Here is a 23,490-nt window from a genome sequence, read left to right as displayed (position 1 = left end):
GGAGCTCGTATAATTTTAATAATTCTCAATAAATCTCAAAGACCCATCTTGTGGAGAGGCGGCTTATCATGAGGTCCTCCATCTATTAGTACTATATTGCTAATTGAGGTGGAGGTGAGGAGTTTTCTCCCTATATATATCTAAAGACCCCCACCTCATTGGAGATAATAATATAGACTACTAATTAAAGAATAGCCCTTAATTTAGGAACACTCTCATTACGTGAGTCCATATAAGAATTAGGGTTTTTGCCTCTTTCTCTCTCTATTGCGCTGTCGCTGTAGTCTACTCTATTTCGACGTCGGTGTACACCGGCGAATGGGAGAGTAAGTCTCCGAAATCCTCACTCTTGAGATCTTACACCGGGAGATGACGAATAAGGTTTTTACAAAACGCTCCGCGCAACTGCTCAAGTTCTTTTCCACGGCTCGTCTTCCTGATCGGCTACGCGCCACCCGCTATCATCGTCAACAAGATCGATCATGCCATGAACACTACATAACCCGCATCTTCAGCAACCTTCACAACGTAGGATCAATACATAAAAATCATATTACTCGTATTTTATTTCCTACAGTTCCTAATTTCAGTATAATAGATCTAGTCTTATGTAGTTTTATCATATACAAACCTAGATTATGCTATGATAACATAAACATATTAGTTTATTAGTTTATGAGTTTACATTTATAAATAATTTATTGATTAAATTAAATCTAGAAGTGCTTATATTTCCATCAGATGATACCTCTGACGAAGTACGGCAGCAAAACTTCGACGGAAACGCTGTCGCTCAGACGAAAGAAAGCTAGCGATTTATGGCGTGGATGCTTGGTGGTGATCTACTGCATCAGGCACGCGCGCGGTCTCTGGCGGCCTTGATTCCGCGCGATCTTCTCGTCCAGTGGATCGTTTTCGCTGTGCGCGCGGCTCGCTGAGGATTGAGAGGGACGACGGCTGGAGGCCGGCGATGTGGGATGAGGAGGCGGTGAGTACGGGCGGAGGTGGTGGGTGCCGTGCCGGTGAGGGTGAGGGCCGCTCACGATGCCTTCGACTCTCTAAGAGAACACACGTGTCCCACCCAACGGATATAAAGGGAAAAAATTCATAGAACTACACTTACGTGGTTTAAATTATCTCAAAACCAAAAAAATTTAATTTATTTTACAAAATTACACATGTTGTTCGTGTTATGACAAAACTATATTTTTCTCAATATCACTCACTACTTAAGAGCACAACACGTAATAATGGATAATAAACATCATTAGTGACAGATACCATATATGTCACTCCAAACATGCCACTAATGACATTCACCAATGACAGGTTACAACTGAAACCCGTCATTGACATATGTCTCCTATGACCTGAAAAAGAATGTGACCTGTCACTAATGATCATCATTAATGATAGGTGACTTTATACATCGTCACTAATATTCTATCATTAGTGACGGTCTAGATCTAACCTATTATGGATGTACAATCACTAGTGACGGGTCGAGTCCAAACCTATCATTGATATGTGTCACTGATGTGTGTTTAAAAAATGAAAAAATAAATTTTTTGCACTCGACGAACGAACCCCCGCCCATCCCCTCCCGTCCCCCGCGTCGCTTTTTTGACTTGTGACGACCCATGCGGCTCCTGTGGTCACTCTCACTCGAGTCGTGCAAATTACACGCCCGTGTATTTTTTTATTCGAACCGGCGACCTCCTCTCACGTGAAGTTTCCTTACAATCTCACATCATAGTCTTACCGGATGAATATATCCAAATTTCTTTTGATATTTCTTACTCAAATATTTGGATGCTTATTTGGATATCTATATGGCTTTAAATGAAAAAGTTATTAACTAAAAAGTTATATATCTCATCGAGTTCTACTATGTTCATATAAAATTTATCTCCATTCAACTCTATATGAAAAAGTTTATATCCAATCTGTGCAGTGTTTAATAAAACAAACATAACTTTTGCATACAGAGTTCAATTTCGACATTCGATCTCTACTTTTAAAGCTAACAAAGAAGCATATCCGGAAAAAATATACATGTTTACATTTGTACCTTTCTTGACCCCAAAAAAAGGCTCGAAAGACGCTCGATAGGATCTCTGAAATTTTTGGTCAAAAATTGACCTTCTCCAATTTACTGATTTTTTTTGGAGATATAGTGCTATAACTGAAAGTTAGTGCTACGTAGATATTTATCAATCTGAGTTATAGAACTCAAGATGAAAATCTTTAAATTTGTAGTTTCAACTTTATGGCCTTGTGTATGGCTTTTTCAATCATTCCTACTAATTTTACACTAGATCTAGCAATTTAGTTTTTTAGTCAAGTGTGTGGTTTACTTTGACAATCTTTAGACGTTTATTTGTGTATCTATATGGCTTCAAATAAAAAAGTGATCAAATACAAAGTTACAGATCTCGTTGAGAGCTAAAATTTTCTTATAAAGTTTATCTTCATTCGACCCCGTATGAAAAAGTTATGAATTTCAGAAATGAACTGTATTTAATCATTAGTGCCGGGTTATAGCTATCACCCGTCACTAATAACTCAATCATCTGTGACGAATGTAACTATCACCCATCACTAATGGCTCTATTCAGATTTTGAGTACCTTTCTGATAATGGTCGAAAGGAATAGGGCATCAAAGGATGCCCACTGATCGTAATTTTGATTTGACCAGCTGAGGCTTAGACTGACAACTTGGATTCTTGACAACAGTTTGTGCTACTCTCATCAGTGACAGGTTATAACTATTATCCGTCATTAATGACTCGATCATCAGTGGCAGGTGCAGTTATCACCTATCACTGATGGGTTTGTGATGTATGTCATCTCTACCCGTCACTAATGACTATACCATTAATGATGGGTTTTCATGTGAGCCGTCACCGTGGTCTTTAGTGACGGCTGCTTTCCTCTCATGTCTTGATCGGGTCTCAGCCCGTTTGGAGTCACATTAGTGATAGGTCGACATTGAACACATCACTAATATAACATCAATGACAGTTTCTAATCGTCACTAATATGATATCTCCTATGTGAATTTCTTACGTAGCGACTGTTAGTTTGGGCGTCAACAGACATCACGGACCCACACATAAGACACAGGTGGAGCTCTCTCGTCCAACTAACAGTGTATTACATGTAGGCATGAGATGGATATGGAATTTTTTTCCCTATATTTTGAGTTTTTATTTATTATTACAAGCTGATGTCCCCAACCAGGCTGGTTAGATGACCAGCGAGACTGTTATATGCTTCCATTATAGCATGGAACTCTTCTCACCCAAATATTTTACCTTGATTATTCATGTTCTTCTGGATATCGAGCGGATTAGGACGGGAGGAAGATGATCATCACAAAATATTTGTACTTTGGTTTGCAAGATCGTCTTCTCTGGCGACGACGGTGGTGAACTTGGGTTGGGTGGGTTAGCATTCTGGTTCACTGGAGCCTGGAGGTCAAAGGAAGAGTCAGCAGTGGCACGGGGAAATGACTTCACCAAGGGGGTAGCAATGAGCCATCGGATACGGGGAGAAGGGTGGCGCAACGGAGGAATTTAGAGGCTGTGGTTGGCACTCTGTACAGTCGGTAGAGGCATCGGTGGAAAGGCCTCTACGTCAGACTTCATTGGCAGTGGAGGTGGCACTATGAGGTCGCACGGGGGTGGGGTAGTCCGGTAGGGGAGGGGGTTAAAAGGTTAGGAAGGTTTCCTAGGGTTGCTGAGAGGCTCATAACTCGTAAGGGTGGGCGAGCTAGATTCAGAGTGTTGGAGTAGGAGGCAGCAATTAAAAAATTGGCTGAGTTTAAGAGGAAAACTATTTGAGTGTTAGACAAATTCTAAAAATAAATACATGAAGATGAACATCATGTAAAAAAACTCTTAGGTAAACAATATTTATACAATTTTGTTTTATTATCGTTTTTAGAACTCTTTTATTCTCGTATTGTTCCCGCTTTCTCCAATACTAATTTATAATGAAAAAGTATGAAGAATTACGGAGTACAAATATACGCACCAGTCACTTGATATCTAGTACTCTCTACATTCAGAAATAGTAGGCATATTTTTTTTAGTCTCGGTCTTCAAAGTTAGATTTTGATTAAAATTTTCTTACAAAATTTATCATTTATAGCTATAAAATCTATATAGTGTAAAATTATTTTGAATTATGAATCTAGTTATATAATTTTTATGCACTAAATGTTCTTTAATTTGATTAAATATTAGTTAAAATACACAAAGTTTGACTTTTCTAAAAAAAAAATAGACTTATTATTTCTGAATGGAGGAAGTACTAGCTAGTCTAGTTACTGGGGTGGTTTGGACAGAGAGGTACTAGGACCAAACCCCTTGGATTGAGAGCTAAAATAAAGTAAATTCCCTGCTAATTTATCGGGCTTGTTCAGGAAGGGGATTAATACCAAAACCCATCGGGTTCAGAGGTAAAATGAACTAATTTCCGTGCTGATAAAGGTGATTGGGTCAAATCCATGCATGTCCTGAGGATGTTTTTTTAGCCTGTGGAAAGTCAGCATCTGTCTTTTGGTGCAAGGAGCGCATTGGATAGGAAGAGTAACAGCCAAACATCAAGACAGAACGAAACTAAATATGGATATAACAATTCCTTTCTCTAGAGGTGTATTTCTGTTCCTTTCAAAAATATGGTATTCTTCTCCGAAAAAGAAAAACATTTTATCAGAATTGGTCATTCCATTCAATTCTTGTGGCCAGAGCAATTCAACCGAGCAAGCCAATGGCATCGCGAATCCTATTCCCAGTCCTATAGTTTTCCCTCCAGTCCCTATCTTGCCCAATTCCAATTCTCTTGAACATCCAAATAGCACCAAAAACTGTTCCGAATCAACCCTTCCAAATCATGTACAAAATGCACACATCATCTTGCTATTATTTAAATATATTTATGCTAGAAGGCATCGTTACGTTTGGTTAAATAATGAAAGCCTGGAGTAATATGCACAACACATATGACCATGAACAGTGGGGGATGCAGCATACAGCAGGACACCAGTAAGAGTATGGTAACAGCTACTGAGTTCCAAATGGCAAATTAGGTGGTAACCAGAGGGCTCCGCTGCACCAAATAGGCATCCACAGCAGAAGCATCCAAGAGGAGGTTTTGTATATATCCATACCGATGTCTAGTAATCTCGTGCAAGGACTGTGAAGCATCCACAAAAGATCAACCGAATCGAAGCACCAAAACTTTGTACAGTAAACCTTAGGTTAGATCATCCTCATCCTACTTTTTCTTTAGCTCATTCTTTGCATTGAGTAGGAGAGTCGTTTTCCAAGGATCCTGAAACAGAAATATACATGACACCTCATTTATAGGGAACTGAGCTAGTGTTTAAGTTCCTGAACTTCAAAAGCAATAGCTTCGTGTTAGAGAATACACTACCCTTGAAGAGCACCTGCGAAAACAAAGGAAAATACCACAGAAATTTCCAACTGAACGTACCAAGCGTGTCATGGTGTCAAACTCTTTGATGGCATCAGTAAACTTGGCAACATCTCCTTCATCCATAGAAGCTGCAAGATCCTGCCATACAAATTTCAGTTCAGCATAAGTTGTCCCAGGAAAGAATGTCTACGCTTTTGCAAACTAAACAGCTAGCACTGACTACTTTTTAGGGCTTCACTTCAGATTACAGATCATGTTTTACTAATGAAGCTGTGGCACAGTGAGTATAGAGAATTCTGTTATTCAAGCTAGCAATGGATAATATGAGTAGGTGTCATGTGGAACACAATGTTCGTCTCAACAAAAAAGAAAGAGAGAACAAAAGAAAGATGAACAAAATACAAATGAGCATCGTATGGTACCGCCAGAAGCTTGTATTCACGTGTCCATGAGAAGGCTGCGTCAATGTCCTGCCACAAGGAATAATGTTTAGAAAGTTGACAATGGCAACAAGCTGACATTTCAATGGAGCAGTTCGCACCTGATAGCGCTCCAATGAATTATTAATAGCAACAGGATCACCTCTACATAGTTGGCAAATGCCTGCATTAAGTAGAATGCCCTTGACCCTGTACTTGAGAAGGTTATTGTTGATTGATTTACGAGCAATTTCTTCAAAGAGCTCAGTTGCCTTCTGGTACCTGAAATGTGGCATTGTGTGTGAAAAATTGTGCTAGAGGCTGCAATCAGCCAATCACACAATTTATCTAACAAGTTATATAAACAATATAAAAACATCATAAGAGTCAGTAAGTAGTTCAAGAAAGACAGAAAGGTAATCACTTTATAACTAGAACAAAAAAAAGAGGTCAGTTCAACGTTGACTGCATTTACCTTCCCATTTCAAATTAAATACATATCTCCATTAAAATTAATCTTTGTCAATCTGTTGTTTGTAAATTTAAACCTGTCTGCACCATTTCTAATTAATCTTTGAATATTACAAAGAGGCTTAGTTGCTAACAGACAACCTCAAGTCTACAGGAAATACAGACCACACTCGTAAGCATCTAATCATTTATCAAATCAGTTAAACTCAATACACCGAAAGATTTCAAGTTATGTAGAAAACACCACAATCCAATTCTAACTAATGTATACATAATGATAAGTCTCATGCTTTGATTTGTATCCAGCAGAGACAGACAAGCAAAACAGTAAACAGCCAGAAAGAAACTGTTAATAAAATGAAACTGGTTACTCCAGATGGCCTTCCATTATTGTTCGTAATATTCAATCCATTTTCGTTTTAGTACAAAAGATTTTTGAGACATTCAATGCACAGGGAGGGAGGGAAATCTATGAAGCAGTTCAGCAGTGAAAAAATCAAAATAAAGAACAAATTCCATTATGCATTTTCTGTTAAAACTTAATGATGACCTTCATTTTTTTATCTACCTTGCCCAGGTGTGAGAATTAAAATATTAAGAAAACTACAGAGAAGTCTGGGACGCAAAAAAAGTTCACAATTTCTTTTAGATACTGCAAGAGTAAACAGCCAGTCAGCCAATGATCAAGTTACAAGCCAATGATCAAGTTACAAATAAAAAAGTATTCGTTTTAGAAACCAGCTGCCCTACCAAGGCCTGAATAAATTTTAGCACCCCAGAGCGCGTTCTATTGGCTTGGCAGATTGTGAAGTCAAGTCATTAAGAATATTTATTCACATCAAAATGCCATTGTTACATAAAGCTACAGTTAAACTTACTTTTCCAGCTGGGCATAAATTTCTGCAATTTTCTGTGTCATGCTGTTAGCTTGAGATGACTGTCCCTCGCTGTCAAAAATATCAGCAGCCTGATTCAGGCAAACTGCAGCATTCTCTAAATCTTTTTCTTGCTGATAGATTTCACCAATGTCCTGAAATGTTCAAATTCAAGGCCATCATGTTGGTGTTTCAAGATACTAACAAGGATTCTTCTGTTGGAAGAATACATAATCCAAGTGTATTGGTCAGTATACATATATAGAGGCTAATCCGTTATAATACAAGAATGTAAAAGAAGAGTAAATTATAGGGATTCTTGCGCACAGATAACATTAAATGATCATTAGGTGTATGACCTTGCTGTATCTTGCAGCTATGTTCAGTCTGCCAATTTCCAAGAAAAGATTAACAGCGTTGTTAAACGCTTCTGCAGCATCTGCATCAAACATTTTATTTAAAGTTAGTTAAGCATGTTGAGACATGAGCAGTCAGCCAGTCATACTATGGGAATCAGACATCAAGTGGCCTTGCTGGACACCCAGACCAAATTCAATTAACAATTTGCCTTGTTGAATTGCAGAAAGAAGTACTCACAACACACAGTATTAATGTTTCTAAGATCGCATTAAAACAATTATTGTTAAAGGGATGTTACAGCATTTGCATGCTAGCTACTAGATGTTCCAGGGGTAGTCAACTATGAAATAAGGAAGACATATCTAGATGGACGGAACACAACAAAGGGCATAACTTGGTCAGCTGGATGAGTTTCTCTAGCTCCAATAATTGTTAATTCTAAAAATTATGCACGATCTATCGCATTGCATTGTCAGGCTAGAAATATATTACATAAAGATGTGTATAATAAAGAATAACAACAACAACAACAAAGCCTTTGTCCCAAGCAAGTTAGGGTATACTAGAGATAAAACCCACAAGATCCAACTAAAAAGATTATGAGAAAGCAATAATAATAATAAAAGTACTAGTAATAGTAAAAAATAGCAAAAGTAATAATGGTACAAGTAGACTGATGCATAAGTTATGAGTCTGGCACATGGATTGCTAACTTCCGCACGCTTCTATCCATTGATAGTTCTTTGGGGATATTCTATTCTTTCATGTCTCTCTTTACAGACTCCTCCCATATTAGGTTTGGTCGATCCCTGCATCTTTTCACATTATCAGCACGTTTTAGTATCCTGCTATGCATAGGTGATTCTGGAGGTCTCTGTTGGATATGCCCAAATCATCTCAACTGATGTCGGACAAACTTTTCTTCAATTGGCGCTACCTCTACCTTATCACATATATCATCATTTAGGATCCAATCCTTTATTGTATAGCTACAAATCTATTGCAACATGCGTATCTCTATTACACTTAACTGCTGGACATAACGTCTTTTAGTTGGCCAACATTCAGCGCCAACAACATAACAGATCAAATTGTCATCCTATAAAACTTACCTTTCAGCTTTTGTAGCACCCTCTTGTCATAGAGGATGCCAGAAGCTTGGCGCTATTTCATCCATCCGGCTTGATTCTATGACTAACATCTTCATCGATATCATCATCCCTCTATAGCATCAATCCCAAGTATCGAAAGATATTCTTCTTGGAAACCACCTCTCCACCGAGACTAACATCTTCCCCCTCATGCCTAGTAGCACTAAAATTGCACATCATATACTCGGTTTTGATCCTACTAAATCTAAAACCTTTCGATTCTAAAGTATATCTCCACAACTCTAAAAGCTGAATAATAACAAAGGAAGAAATTTATCATACTCAAGTAAGTGTAAAAAGAAGTATCTTGTGGCGAGAACTTTTTGTAGCAGTTTGCAGCCTCGACATAAGCAGAGGCAGCCTCATGCTTGCTATCTCCCTATAGTATAAACGTTGGCAGTGTAAAGTCTCATAATTTTATAGTTCCATGATCCATGAACTGGTAAACAGAAAAGCTAAAAAGAGCTAACCAAACGAACCTGCAAATGGCAGTCTGCAATCTTTTTGTATACAGCAGCCGCTCTGCTCCCTAATAGAAAATAGGTTACCATGATTAACAAAGGGAAAAAATTAAATGCAGAAGAGTAGCAGGTAAATTCCAAGTTCCATCTCTAATGGTACCACTAAAGAAAACCGCTAGATGGTTGCAAGCAGTAAGTTCAACAAGCTATTAAAAATTGATTGAAGATGCAGCAGGACCCCTAATGGATAATTCAGTGATAAAACCAATATAGTGGAATATGGGATGCGATAGTTCAAAGATTCAAAACTGGAGTGAGGAAATTGAAAGAGCCAACTAAACGTTCTAAACCAAAATGGAAAAATGAACGCTGCCGTGAATCATTACTTTGCATTCCAGATCATGCAACAGATGAAACTGCAGATGGATGGCAGTACCAGCGAGCTCAAGATTAAAATCGGCCTAATATCATCGAGCATTTCCTCAAAATCATCAATTATCACGTAACCCCTTCCCACCCTAAATTACTCTTACCGAACCACAAACCTAGATCTCAGAAATCGTGTTTCCGTTCGCATTCCCGGCGATCCCAAGAAACCAACCCACGTAGTACGAAAATCAAGAATCCTCCCCTAGACGACATCAGCAGACACCTACATATATCTTCTCAACGCGATCGATCGCGCATTGATGTCGCAAAGGTAGCACACAGAGGCGAGATTACAAAAGGGCGCAATAGGGGAGCGGAGGTCTCACAGTTCTTGGCGAGCTTGAAGAAGTTGGCGGCCTTGTCGAGGAGGTCGGCGGCCTCCTCGTGCTTGTTGCCGAAGAGGCCCCAGCCGAAGAGTTCTTTCTCCGCCTTCTTCTCCAAGTCGTCCCCACGAGCCCCGTGGTCGCCCATCCCTCCCCCTGGGTGCTTCGCGCGGCGACGCGGATGCGCGCGCTGCTGCCGATCGGGTGACTGGAGGTGCCGTGCGGCGAGGGGACCCGGCGCCTTGGGGACGAGCCTCGCGTGACGTAACTGCACTCTGACCTGATGGCTGACGCATAGAGCCACTTTTAATAGGTCTCACGTATCAATGACACTTCCTAGATCAGGTGAGAGATAGATTCACAACTTAGTTGGGTGGGTGAGAAGCCGCGATGATAGCACTTTACAAATGATATATGCCTCTTTGTAGAATAATAACATAAATACAAATATAACTTTGAATATGCTGGAATACGTATAGGAATAATAGTGCTGTCAAAATTGTGATTATTTTTTCAGTATGTTAAATTGTGAATTTTAATTGAAGAATTTTTAAAATCAAGCATATCGGATCAGCATAACTTGTTTGATGTTGAGATAACAATGAAATTTTATCCTAGCACATAGGACCGCTAGCGATTCTAATCTACCCCTTCCATTTCTTTATATAGGGTGTATTAAGATTTAAAAAGCCTTTGAAAGTATACTTTGATAATTAACTTCTCTTACATTATATTATCAGTTGCTACAAAATTAATATCGTATTGAAAGATATGTGTAATATCTACTGCTAAAACATTTTACACTAAATAAGCGCATAATTGACTAATAGTTTTTCCGTGAAGTTTGATTTTTTTTAAATTATAATACGCCCTATATTTTGAAATAGATGGAGTATTAATTTAACCTGAAAACATAATTTTCTTTGATGAAACCTATAGTATTAGCGGGGTAATCAAATATCACCCACTAAATCTCGTTTTCTTTTAGAGGCATTGGGCTTACTATGGGCTTGAATTAGCAAAAATCCTTGTGTAACGTCTTCATGAGTGCTAATTTCTTCATGGTTTGGGCTCACATGGAGAAAGGGTTGAAGCACCGATGCACATGCTACAACAGGTGATGCCAGCGCCAGAAAATGCACAGAACGCCTGCGGAAGACGATGGAATAGATGCATCGGTCTATTTATTTTTTTCTTATCTAGTAGCTAGGTCACACACGATGCCGCGCACTTCAGCATACCAAGCTCAATGCCAATTTACAAGCGTTGCGGGGTACATTTTCTGTTTGGCCATTTGTACATTTGCCCCTGCTTCAATCAGGATTGACTAACACTGTTTCTTATACTAAGATGATACAATCAAGTCCTCTTTTGACATCCGGTAACCTCCATGGTTCTTCACCCCCGTCCTGCAATAGCTAAACAAACACTGCTACGAAATAGTTTTAAGACGTGAGTGATAGTGTTTCTTATACTAAGATGATACAATCAAGTCCTCTTTTGACATCCGGTAACCTCCATGGTTCTTCACCCCCGTCCTGCAATAGCTAAACAAACACTGCTACGAAATAGTTTTAAGACGTGAGTGATAACCTATTTATAGAGATATTTAGTCACTCGTCTCTGATCAAAAGTCCTGTTAAAATAGATGATTTTCACGGACGGTTCCTTAAACAGACTGCTTATGATAATATGTTTCAACATGTGATTCCTTAACTAAACCACATGTGATAATAGATTTTCACATACGATTTCTTAAGCGAACTACTTGCAGTAATAGGTTTCCACATGTGTCGCACTTTAGCATCCGCCTGTAGCAGATAGATAGAATACCATAGTCGGGTGACATAAGAACCCGCTCATAGTATGCATTTTATTAAAATTTTTAATAGGCATATATTTTATTTCCTCCGGATTTCAACATATTTCCAAGACAGACTTTTACATTACAGATTTCAATAGCATTTCAATATTTAACACAAGTTCAATATTTAATACAAGTACAATATTTTTACATCACAAGATAATATTCAATACAAGTACAACAATAACTCAACTAACATTACTAAAAGTATTCTCCCACTCACAAAGCCTCGGATGACTAGCTGATTCACCTCTGTGGTCAAAGAACCTGCTACTCTTGTAGATGATTTCGTACATGATGAACCGGCACATGTCACGTTCGATGTTTTAGATATCTTAGTCGGTGAGCAAAGAGTTAGTACATTCGATCCTCCGTGCCTACAATGAAAACACATCTAAAAGAGTTATGTCCTCCGGGTTCGTTGTTCATCTCCTATTTACCCTAACAAATTGGCATACATAATATCCACAAAGAATGGTGCCGAAACCTTACTTGTGGCAATTCAAATAATAATGTAATATATTCGTTAGTTCAATAGTACTCTTCGTCATAAATATGATATACAAGCATTAGATGTGTGCTAGTACTGGAAAGTGTGTACGAACAAACATCTCATCCGGCTTGGTCGTATCGTGTCTCCCACCTTGCAGCACGTATCACTTGTTAGCTCTATTCGAATGCCAAAAATTTATTGGCAATTCATAAATGAATTATAAGGATCGTTTGTATGGGGATTTTCTTTACATCTATATAATATCGATGAGATCTTGGTAGAAAGATTGGGAGAGATCGGCTAAGTCAAGGACCACGAATCTGCTCCACTTCAGCATCAGCATTATACAAATAAAATGGTCGCTACATAAATATTTATGTTAGGTTCTTGATCGACCAAGTTAGGTGCAAAATAAATTTTTAGGACTAATTGATGTATCAAACTTACTTAAAATTGTAAGAGGTCATGATGTAGTCCTTACCTTGCATTTCTAGCATAGCCCTTCCAATATAGGTTGACATATCATACTTGAGTAATTTGGTCATTTCTTTTATGACATTTGCTTTCTCCCTGTTACTCTTTCCCTTAATCTCTATAGAAATTGATATAAGTTTATCTTGTGTTATTTTTGGAGCCAAAATAGTTCTAAATATCCTAATTCACCCCCCTTAGGACGTCATCAATCCCCTACAGTGTGGCAGATGTTCATACGTCTGTGAGAACATATTCACTTACTGAGAGGGGACAACGGCGGAGGCTCGAGGTTGATGACTCCGGTTAATCTATTTGAAGACGAGTGTTTCTGTCACTCATTTAGAACAATGCAAGTAATAGAATTTCATCATCGAGCATTTGAAAAAGAAGCTAAATGGTATGGAATAATTAGCAGTAGAGAGGTTGAGAATTTAGTGTTATTGAGATGCATATTGAGACAGATCTATCCATCATAAGGTAGAACATCGTTTTCTCATAATTCTTTTTCAATCTCTGCACAAGATCAAATGAGGACTTTCTACTATGGATGGCTTACAATTTTAAATAGGATCGGCATGAGCTTACTAATAACTATACTTGTAAAAGGTGATACATCTAGAAAGTTTAATTCTTTGTTTCATCTAAGTTTGTGAACCTTTTGCTGAAAATAGCATTGGACTGGCACATACTGTTCTTAATGTAAATTTTCTTAGAAATGTGTTAGTGATTTTTTTAATATTTTTTAGAAGTTTTGTAAATGCATTGCTGCTAAATGATAATTCGCAATGCATCTACTTAATTATTATCTTAGTTGATATATTTTTGGGACTAATCCTCCACATAATTAATAGGTGTAGAAATAATAACTATGATACCATATTTTATGTAACCAATTGGACAAATATAATTTTCTAATTTTGAAGATAACTTCAATTTGTTGAAATTTATGCATAGCATTGGATAACTAGAAGCCTGGAGGTAAATGTAATCACGAATGACCCAAAAAATATACCAATTTTGTAGAAGATTATAGGCAGATTTTGGAAAGGAATTAAAGATTTGTCTTAAGACTCCAACATTTCCAGTTGTTCCATGACTAATCACATTGATCTCAAATGAGCACAACAGAAAACAAAACATATATAGTACACAATATACTCCTGCTATCATTTAAATACCAATTTGCCCCCACGTGCATGAAGTGCCCTGAGATAACTGAAAGTATTTTGCTAACACACCAAGAAACATGAGAAAGGAAAATGCGTAGGAGGGAAGGGGTAGAACGGCACAGTGGATAAGTCACAGACCTGAAGAACCCAAATGCTCACAACTGTCTCCAAGCAAAACAAGGCAAATCCGACAAAGTAAAAGATCTGAAAGAAAAGAAAAATCAATTTTAATGTCAGATACTCATCTTTTGACCTTAATAAATTGTAATGAAACACTTCACAGACTAAAATGTGAAAGTGCTAGAAGAAAACATGTCCGGTTGCTCTTTCTATAGATATGAGCTGCAAAAGGATCAAAAGCATCTATAGATCTACTCACCCCAGCTATTGCATGATCAGAGAAGGTGTCAATTGCAGCCAATATAGCCCTCATGACAAACCAAACATATTATTCTTAGCACGAGATACAAGAATCGACAACCTTGCGAACTAGAATCTTATAGAAGTACAATAAGAGATAGACGATCCATCTGAATAGTAAGGTGTTGAGAAAATTAACACAATATCGAGTATATAATCAGGACTTCGAATACACTAGAGTGAAATCAAGTTCAAGACATGGCAAGAACATAGTGTTGGAAAGGTCATGCCAAGGCCATCCATAAGCATAGCTGTCAAGATGCTGCTAATTAGCATCATGCTAGACATTTAGAGCAAACATCATGCAAGGAGGGGAGGGGAGGGTAGGGGAGGGGGGCGGCGGCGGCCGTACTTACCAGTGAGGAGCACAGGTAGGATGAGACGGAGGGGAGGGATGGGGAGGAGGACGTGGAGGCAGTTAGGGTGCACGGGAAAGATGCGGCGGCGGACCTCCGGGCAACATTGGGGTAGATGGCATCGTGGCGGTGGCGGACGACATCGGCACTCGGACTCCGGGAGGATGGCGGCTCGCGGAGGAAGGAGGGAGGCGAAATGGCGGTGGAACTTAGGTAGCCTGTCGACGTTGTCTAAGTTCGTCAATGGGAGCTAGGGTTTCGGGGCCTCGCGCAAGCTATATGTAGAAATGAATTTTCACAGGCAGTCGATGTAATAAACCGCTTGTGAAAATTCATTTAAATATGTTTTTGACATGTCTATTAATCGTTATCATTTTTGTCACTTTTGAGAATCAATAATCACATTGAAAATTAAGTTACATAACATGAATGGCATATTGGAAAATAAGTTGACATGAAAATCACATTGAAAACTAAGTTACATAGCATGACACTATTTGTCTTGAACTGTTTTTCCTATATCATCAAGACGCATGTAGGACATCACAGATCTATCGAGGGTTGCTTCTACAAGTTTGATCTTTTCTGGATTTTTGAAAGACGACATCTTATCGAACTAATTGTATTCTTTCTCATCCTCCACATTCCTAACTCTGACAATTCTTTATTTTCCGGCAATAGCTATGTACGTACTTTCATTCGTGGGGTCGATTATATATAAAACTTGTGCGATGTGATCAACGAGTACCCACATGTCATCTTTATGGTCTATAATGCTGAGGTCGATGGTTGTGAACCCGTAGTTATCCATCGTCACGCCAATTAGGTGTTTGGCCCATTTGCACCGAAAGACGGGGATTTGCAGATTCACTCCATAGTCGAGTTCCCATATTTCATCTATGAACACATAGTAGGTGCTCTTTTCCTCTGTTGTATCATAGGCTTCTATTTGAATGCCATTGTTTTGGGTCGTGCTCTTCTTGTCCTTTGCTTGATGGGCCACAAGCCAACATTTTTAGCATTTTTTTATCTACGAATTCTCCATCTGGTAGGTTTTGGTTCTTGAACTAAGTGGTGAAGCAATGCTTGTGTTCTTTCATGATCCAATCATCTGTGCGGCCTTGATTTTCTGTGTGAAGCTCATTCAGGTGTTGCTTGATGTATGACTCTACTACCTTGAGCTCTTGAAAGATGGTGAAATGTGCTTCTTCCACTGCTTTGTAATCCTGATCGATGAATCTTTTCTTTCCTTTGGTCCCTCTTCCAGACAACCTCCCCTCATATCGAGATATGGATACACCAATCGGTTTTTGCATCGTTTACATAATTGATGTAACACTCAACGACTTCCTCGGTACTGTAGCCCTCAATCTTGGAACCCTCTGGGTGAACACAATTCCGTACATTGCCCTTAAGAATTCCCATGTACTGCTCAAACGTATACATCTGATGTAAGAATACAAGCTTCAGTGCAATTATCTCATTCACGATATGAACCAAGAAGTGTACTGTCGGAGGATTAACTCCAGTCGCAGGGATCCCGAGAGACCCCTTTTTAGAGATTCGGCCGGGGGGATGATCCTAAATAAGTTCATCGGAGAAATAAATGGGAATGAATGCAACGGCCGGTGGTGGGGGTGTTGACCTAGTGCAAGAAGAAGTAAATGCACCAGAATTTAGACAGGTAATACCCTACTCCTGTATGGATGCTATAACTATCCTGAGGAAGTCCCTCAAGGATGTTGCTGGTTACAAGAATGTTGGTCTATCTAAGAGCTTGGGGCTCCTTGTTCTTCGGTTGGAACTGGGCTCAGCCTTCCTCACGGTGTTCTTTTGCGCTGTGTTTTTCGTGTCGGCTCTTGGTCTCTGTTTTGCTATTCTTCGTCTCTTGTCCCTCTTTTTTTTTCTTTTTTGCCCCCCTTTGCTTCTGTGCTGCCGGCTGCTTTAAATACTCGCCGGCCGCGACATGCCCCGAACGGAAGGAGAGGGCACGAGTTCCGAGACGCCATAAATGGAAAGGGCGTCATCATTTCCTCTGGACGAAGTGACCGGGGGTGGAAAATGCGTCGCACGCCCGGTCATCCGTCACCATAAATGCCCTGGCAACGGGCGCCGTGGAGAGGGCCCACCGGGCAGCCGCAGAGCAACCCGGCGTGCCCGCCCTGTCTTGTTCCCCTACCACAGCAGCGCGGCAGACGGAACGCCTTGATCCTTACGACGTTATCCCGAGATAAGCCGGATGGCACGGGACGGGACCCGTGCAATTAATAACCCCACGTCCTTCTGCCAAAACATGGCAGGGACTGACGCTGAGCGCGGCGGGAGCAGTTGGAGGCGTCAGGCCATACACGCTCATTAAATGCGGCATCGGGCCTTTGACTGGTTGACAACTCATCGGTAGGCCCCTCGGGGGTCTTTTTGGGTCGTCGGGGTACCAAGTGCTCGGGGGTACCGTTCACATCCCCGAGCACTCTCTCCTGAGAATGCTTTTCCTCGTCCTCGGGGTGCCGAGTGCTCAGGGGTACTGCTCACCTCCCCGAGCACTCTCTCCCGAGCACTCTTGTACGGACCCTCGGGGAACCAAGTGCTCGGGGGCTGCCGCATGCAGCCCCGAGCACTCTCTCCCGAGCACTCTTGTACGGATCCTCGGGGAACCGAGTGCTCGGGGGCCGCCGCACGCAGCCCCGAGCACTCTCTCCCGGAACTTAGCTCTCCTGATCGTCAGGGGACTAGGGTGCTCGGGGGTGACCGTACACCTCCCCGAGTACTTTCTTCCCGGTACTTGGATTCCGTGGATCATCGGGGAACTGGGGTATTCGGGGGCCGCCGACTGTGGCCCTGAGCACCTTCTCCCGGGACTTGACCTTTTCTCATCCTACAGGAGAGACCTCGCGGGATGGCGCCACGTGGCGGATGGCTGGCCTGGCATCGGGATTCGGGGACCCCCGGTTCCTGATACACCGACATGTACCATGACATCAAAAAAGGACAGAGAGAAATACACCTCAAGTTGACACAGAGTCTCTATCAAGTAACTATGTAGAGCATCCAATTTTTTAGAATCAATCATCTTATGTGCAATTGCATTGAAGAAGTGACACAACTTGTGATGATCACCTTTATGTATCCTGACTTAATACCCCTGATTGCAATAGGGAGCATCTGCGTCATCATCATATGACAATCGTGAGACTTCATGTCGATTAGCTTCAAATATTTCATGGAGACTAGTTTCTTGATGTTGGATGAGTAACCAATCGGTACTCTCACCTCACGTAAGTATTTGCACGATGCCTTTTTCTCCTTAGGTGTCAGAGAGTAGCTAGCCGGGGGAAGGTAATGTTTCCAATTTGGTTTGTCTTCAGGGTGTAGCTCTGGTCTAATTTTAAAATGTACTAAGTCCTTATGTGACTTGATTACATCCTTTGTCTTGCCCGGTATATCCAGTAAGAGGCCAATGATACTATCACACATATTTTTCTCAGCATGCATGACATCGATGTTGTGGTGAACATTCAAGTCCTTCCAGTAAGATAAATACTTAAAGAAAATTGGCATCTTCTTCCACAGCATGCCGGTCGGAGTCTCATTTTTCTTCCTCTTTTTACCTTTCGGTGGCTTCCCAAAAACAACCTTGATGTTCTTGACCATTTCAAACACTAGTACCCTATTGTGATTGTGAGGTTTTGGACCAATACCTTGCTCTCTCATATTGTCAAAATATTTCTTCATCTTGCGGTATTGTAACACCCTGATTTTCAGATTTCTCAAATTTCTAAAATTTTCCAAGATTGTTGAATAGCTTCACCAGTAGTATAGGTTTAAAACCTATTTTCTTAAACAATCAATCAATATAGGTTATTATTTTCTGTGTATTGCATGCTGAGTTTTGTTAGGAGTCACGTAAATGCATTAGAGTTCTTTTTCTTTTCTTTCTCTTTGGTGTTTTGAGTGAAAAAGATTTTGAAAAGGTTTTTACAAAACTCAGTAGTGAATAAGTTAACGATCTTAATTGCGGGAATTCAAAATCTTTGAATTCATCATCTATTCAATCTTTGATCATACCCGATCCTTCTCCAGGTCGATTCAAATCTTATCCAAATCTTTGTTTGAAGTCAATCTCTCCTCTTTCTCAAATTCTACCCAAATCTAAATTCAAATTCCTTATCTATTTCTATTCTTGTTCAACCCTATTTTTTGTTTCTCTCAAATTCAATCCAAGTTCAATTCAAATTCAAATCCTATTCAAATTTCTCTGCAAAAGTTTCTTTTCTAAACCCTATATATACCTAAACTATCTTTGGGCTTAATCTTGCTCAAGTCCAAACCCTTAGCCAAGTCTTCTAGATGGCCCAAAAAAGGATCCACGAAATCTGTAAATTTTCGCGGAGTCCTGGACAGACTTATATTCGCATGACGTTTTGGAGTTCAAAACGGCCTCAAATGCAAATCTTGAAAATACCAAAGTTGTAGTTCTCGTCGAGAGCTTCGATTTGAACCTATGGAAGTCACCTTTTGGATAATGGACCTAGGAGTTATGGCCCCCGGAATCAGTGCAGCGCAGAGAAGTCCGAGTTCAAATAGTTTATCTTGTGGTGCATTTTTGGAAATCAAGATGACGTTTTCAGAAGTTCCAATGACTACCAAAGTTATAGATCTTTTCGAGTAATACAATTTAGAATCAAGAAACGTTCAATTTGGTGTCCGGACGATAGAGGTATCATCCTCGGAATAGAGAGCTGTGAAAAAGGAAATCGTAACCGACTTGAACTCGAATCCGATTCGTATTCGGTTTGGACTCCACCTCAACCAGCCGGCCCTAGTACTATAAATATGAGTTACACGCCCTCTCCTACCCCTATTCCATGCCACCAAACCCTAGAAGTCACTGCTGCCCTGTCCGTATGTCGTCGGAGCGCCACCGTTCGCCGTTCGCCGCCGCCGCCGCCACCGCCCGTGATGCGCTACGTCGTCTTCTCCGCGAATCCTCCTTCCTCGACCATCAAAGCAATGTGAGGACCACTTCTTCTCCTCCCTTACTACTATTTTAGCATCATACTAAGTCCCTAGCCAAGCCCTAGCCCCGGCCAAAGCCCGATCGACGCCGCCACGGTCGTTGCCGTCGCGGACAGCCTCGAGACAGCAGCGCTGTAGCTAATTGGCATCGATGTTCCCGGCCAACTAGTGCACCGTTTGCCATGCCCTTTTACCAGAACATGTTCCATGATGTTCCCCACGCCCTCGCCAACCGGTTCGGCCATTAGAGTAGCCAAACTACCGCAATCAATGTCGACATACCTGTATTCCCGGGTTATATGAACATCCTTGTTCAAACGGTTCCTGCGGGCACCGCATGGCGCCCCTGCGGGAACGGGCCCGGCCTTGCTGGCTCTACACCGGTCCTAAGGACATCACCCGGACCCAGATCAGCGAGGACTGGGACCTGGGCATGGCGGAGTTGAGGGGCATGCTCCGGGTGGTGACCGGGGTGGATGAGATGGGCGCTCTGCGCCAATCCTGAGCGGGTGGCAATCCAGGCAAAGTTGCCGGAGTTCGACGCCCAGGGGTTGGTCGACCGGCCGAGGCGTCGGAGTCCCAAGGCCGTTGAGATCCCTGGGTTGGATGAGGCAGCCAGCGAGGAGGCCGCAAGAGGTCCGGCGAGGACTGGCGGCCCAGGCGCTGCGAGCGGCGAGCCGCAGGCCAGCAGTGGGGCTGCTGCGGGCAGCGGCCGCCGCACCGGAGGAGGAGGCACCGCCTGCAGCGGGGCGGTGCCAGCGTCAGAGGACCGGGGGAAGCGCCCCCAGCTCTTTATTCCTGTGCCGGAGTCCCCGCTGTCGCCGTCGCCAGGCGAGGGGGGAGCCGGGACGGCCAGCCGCCCAGCGCGGGGCCGTCGGTGGGGGCGGCATCTGTAGTTCTGGAACCGCACTTTGGTCTGCTTGGGCCCGATCCGGCGCCCGGAGACCACGCAGCGGCCCCGCAGAACCCCCGGCGGAAGAGAAGGAGGGAGGACTCCGGGCCAGCGCCATCGAGCCTGAAGTTCAGGATTCCGGCAGCAAGATGGCAGTACCGAAGACCCACAACGACATAAGTTTCATCCTTCATTGTTTCTTGGGTGTGCTTTGCCCGAACTAAGTTCTGGATTCTGATCTTGTTCTTCTCTTGCACACCGCCTACGGGCACCGCTGAGAGCTAGGGGCGGCCGGAGGCGCCGAGGCCGGCGCCAGCCCCCAAGCCGAGCGCTCCCGAGCCGAGCGCACCGGCGGAGCCAGGGCTGGCAAGCGCGGCGGCGAAGCCGGGGCTAGCGGACGCGGCGGCGGAGACGGGGCCGACGAACGCGGCGGCGGAGACGGGGCCGACAGACGCGACGGCGGTGTTGGGGCCGGCGGACGCGGCGGCGGAGCTGGGGCCAGCAGACACGGCGGCGGAGCTGGGGCCAGCAGACACAGCGGCGGAGCTGGGGCCGGCGGACGCGGCGGCCGAGAAGGGGCCGGTGGATGCGGCGGTCGAGAAAGAGACGCAGCCACCGCCCGAGCGTCCGGCGCTGTCCGAGCCCGCCCTAAGCGTGCCGAGCGTGGGGCTGGCGACCGCGTGGCAGTTTTCGGGGACCCCGAGCCCCCCGGGGGAGGCTTGCAGGGGACCCAGCGCCCAGCCGTCGCCCAGCCAACCCGTCTAACCTCTCCCGGTCGTGCTTGGGAGCGCCCGGGAGGTGATCGGGCGGCTGGAGGCGGCCGTAGCGGAGGAGATGGCGCGGTGAGAGGCGGAGCGCGCCGCTCTGGCCACAGAAAGAGCGCAGCTCACCGCGGCGCGTGCTGCCAACGAGGACGAGCGGCTCGCCACGGAGGAGGGCCGGAAGGCCTTGGAGGAGGCCCGCGTGGAGGCCGTGCGGGAGCGGAAGGCTCTGGAGGACACCCGCGCGGAGGTCGCGCGGGAGCGGGAAGACGCCGCCCGCCTGGCCGAGGCATCGCGGCAGCAGGCTGCCGAGGCCCTTGTCAGGGAGAGGCAGGCGCAGGAGCGGGAGGAGGCGGTGGTGAAATGCGAGAGGGCAGCAGAGGCCTTCTAGGCCGACCTAGCCAGCCAAAAAGGCGAAGTCGACCGGACCTGCGCCGAGCTCCAGCACTGGGCGGAGGAACTCCAGGACGTCGACGGGGATCTCCAACGCTGGGAGGAGGACGTCGCGATCCGGGAGACCGACGCCGAGATAACGGCGGCGGACTTGGGCGCCCGGGAGGACCTGCTGGCCCGTCGGGAGGCGGAGGCTGCCGAGGCGGCGGCGGCCGCTGCTGCTAGGGAGGAGTGGATCGCCAAGTCTGAGGCGGAGCTAGCCACCCGCGAGCAGGCCCTGTCCGTCCTGGCGGGGCAGGTAAATCTGGCGCGGTCGGGGGCCAGGGGCTCGAGGAACGGCCGCGGATCGCGAAGGAGGAACTCGAGGCCGCCTCGGTCGCGCGGGCCAGCCTGCAGCTGATGCTGGAGGACACCCTCCGGCGGATGCAGCGTTCCGTGGCGATGGCTGGACTCGGGCAACTTATCATGGAGACGAAGGGGGGAGGCCCTGGCCGGTACGCCCTAGGCTTCCAGCAGGTTTGCAAGCCCCTCGAGGCGCTGTCCTGGGCCATCCAGGAACTCACCGCCCGGGAGGGGCGTGGCTTGGCCCAAGCAGTGGCCGAACACGTCCTGGCTTGTTACCGGAGCCGAGACCCAAACTTCCCGCTGGAGCCGGCTCAGGAAGGGGTGGTTGAAGCCGAGGAGGAGGCCGCCCAAGAGGCAGTTCGGAGCACCACCGCCACGGTGGCGGCCGGTTTCAAGCGGGAGGTGCCGCCGCCCCCAGTCCCGAGGAGCGGCCACGAGGGCTCCGACTCTGACTCCGACTAAGCTTTTGTAGTAGTTTTTTCTTCTTCTTTTCTTTTTGACTTGATGTAAATATGGGAGTGATCCCTCAGAACATCTATCCTTGTTTGTGAATATAATGGAAGCCTTCCTTTGGGGTCGCAACTCCAGTATTCTTCTAAGTGCTTAGTGTTGTTTCTGATGTCTTCTCCTGATGCCCCGAGGAGTACTCAGTCGGACCGACCCCGACCTTTCCTTCCCCAAGAACGAAGTCGTCCCGATCGTCCTTCTTGGTGCGTTCAGCCCCCGAGCCCTCGCGAGTCCGCAACGGCTAAGTCAAAAGACAAAGGTACGAACTTCCTTGCTCGGGAGATAGATCGATCCAGCCCGGAGCACGCCATGACCGGTGAGCACTTTTCCATCTTGCGACCACTCAGTCAGCAGACTGGAGACGCGCGCGGGCGGGAATGCGACCAAGAGTCCCCATGGTTTGGTGGTGCCCGGGCTTAGGATGGACCGGACCGAGCACCGACAGCCCGCCCCTGAGGCCTAGGCTCCGGACTACTCGAGTAGCTCGAGCGATAGGATTACCCAGGGCGCCAGGGACTCAGTAGTGCTCGGGGCCCTAAAAGCGGACCGAACACCACGACCACCATGAAAGACTTCGATCGGACATTACCACATGTACGGTACACCATTCTACGGACCGTTCTGTCGTTCTAGGAAAAAGTGGACACACGGTAGGGTTTTGTGCGCGAGGAGACCATCTCACCGGGCAGATTAGAATACGAGGGCCCCCGAGGATGACTTGGGAACAAAATTTTATTGAATGTAAATTCGTCTAAATTTAACCACTCACCGGACAGCTGTCAGCCTTTCGGCCGACCGATCCAGGAGGGGCATGCGCTCCGAGCTCGGGGTGCCCGGGAAATTGGTTCCCACGGCCGGGACGCCC

General features: G+C 44.3%; 1 protein-coding gene and 1 pseudogene across 1 annotated transcript; both read right to left on the bottom strand.

The window, feature by feature from the left end:
* Positions 1-5,263: 5,263 nt before the first annotated feature.
* On the bottom strand, positions 5,264-10,173 carry LOC133910665 (alpha-soluble NSF attachment protein 2-like; annotated as a pseudogene).
* A 10,727-nt stretch (positions 10,174-20,900) lies between these two features.
* Positions 20,901-23,233, bottom strand: LOC133910664 (uncharacterized). The gene is made up of 2 exons (XM_062352980.1): positions 23,215-23,233; positions 20,901-21,337 (listed from the first exon to the last, which is right to left on the bottom strand). The coding sequence occupies exons 1-2, from the start codon at positions 23,231-23,233 to the stop codon at positions 20,901-20,903; spliced, it is 456 nt and encodes a 151-aa protein (XP_062208964.1).
* Positions 23,234-23,490: the final 257 nt, after the last annotated feature.

This window comes from Phragmites australis, chromosome 3 (genome assembly GCF_958298935.1).
Source record: "Phragmites australis chromosome 3, lpPhrAust1.1, whole genome shotgun sequence".
Taxonomy (NCBI): Eukaryota; Viridiplantae; Streptophyta; class Magnoliopsida; order Poales; family Poaceae; genus Phragmites; species Phragmites australis.
This window is presented reverse-complemented; position numbering and strand designations above follow the sequence as displayed.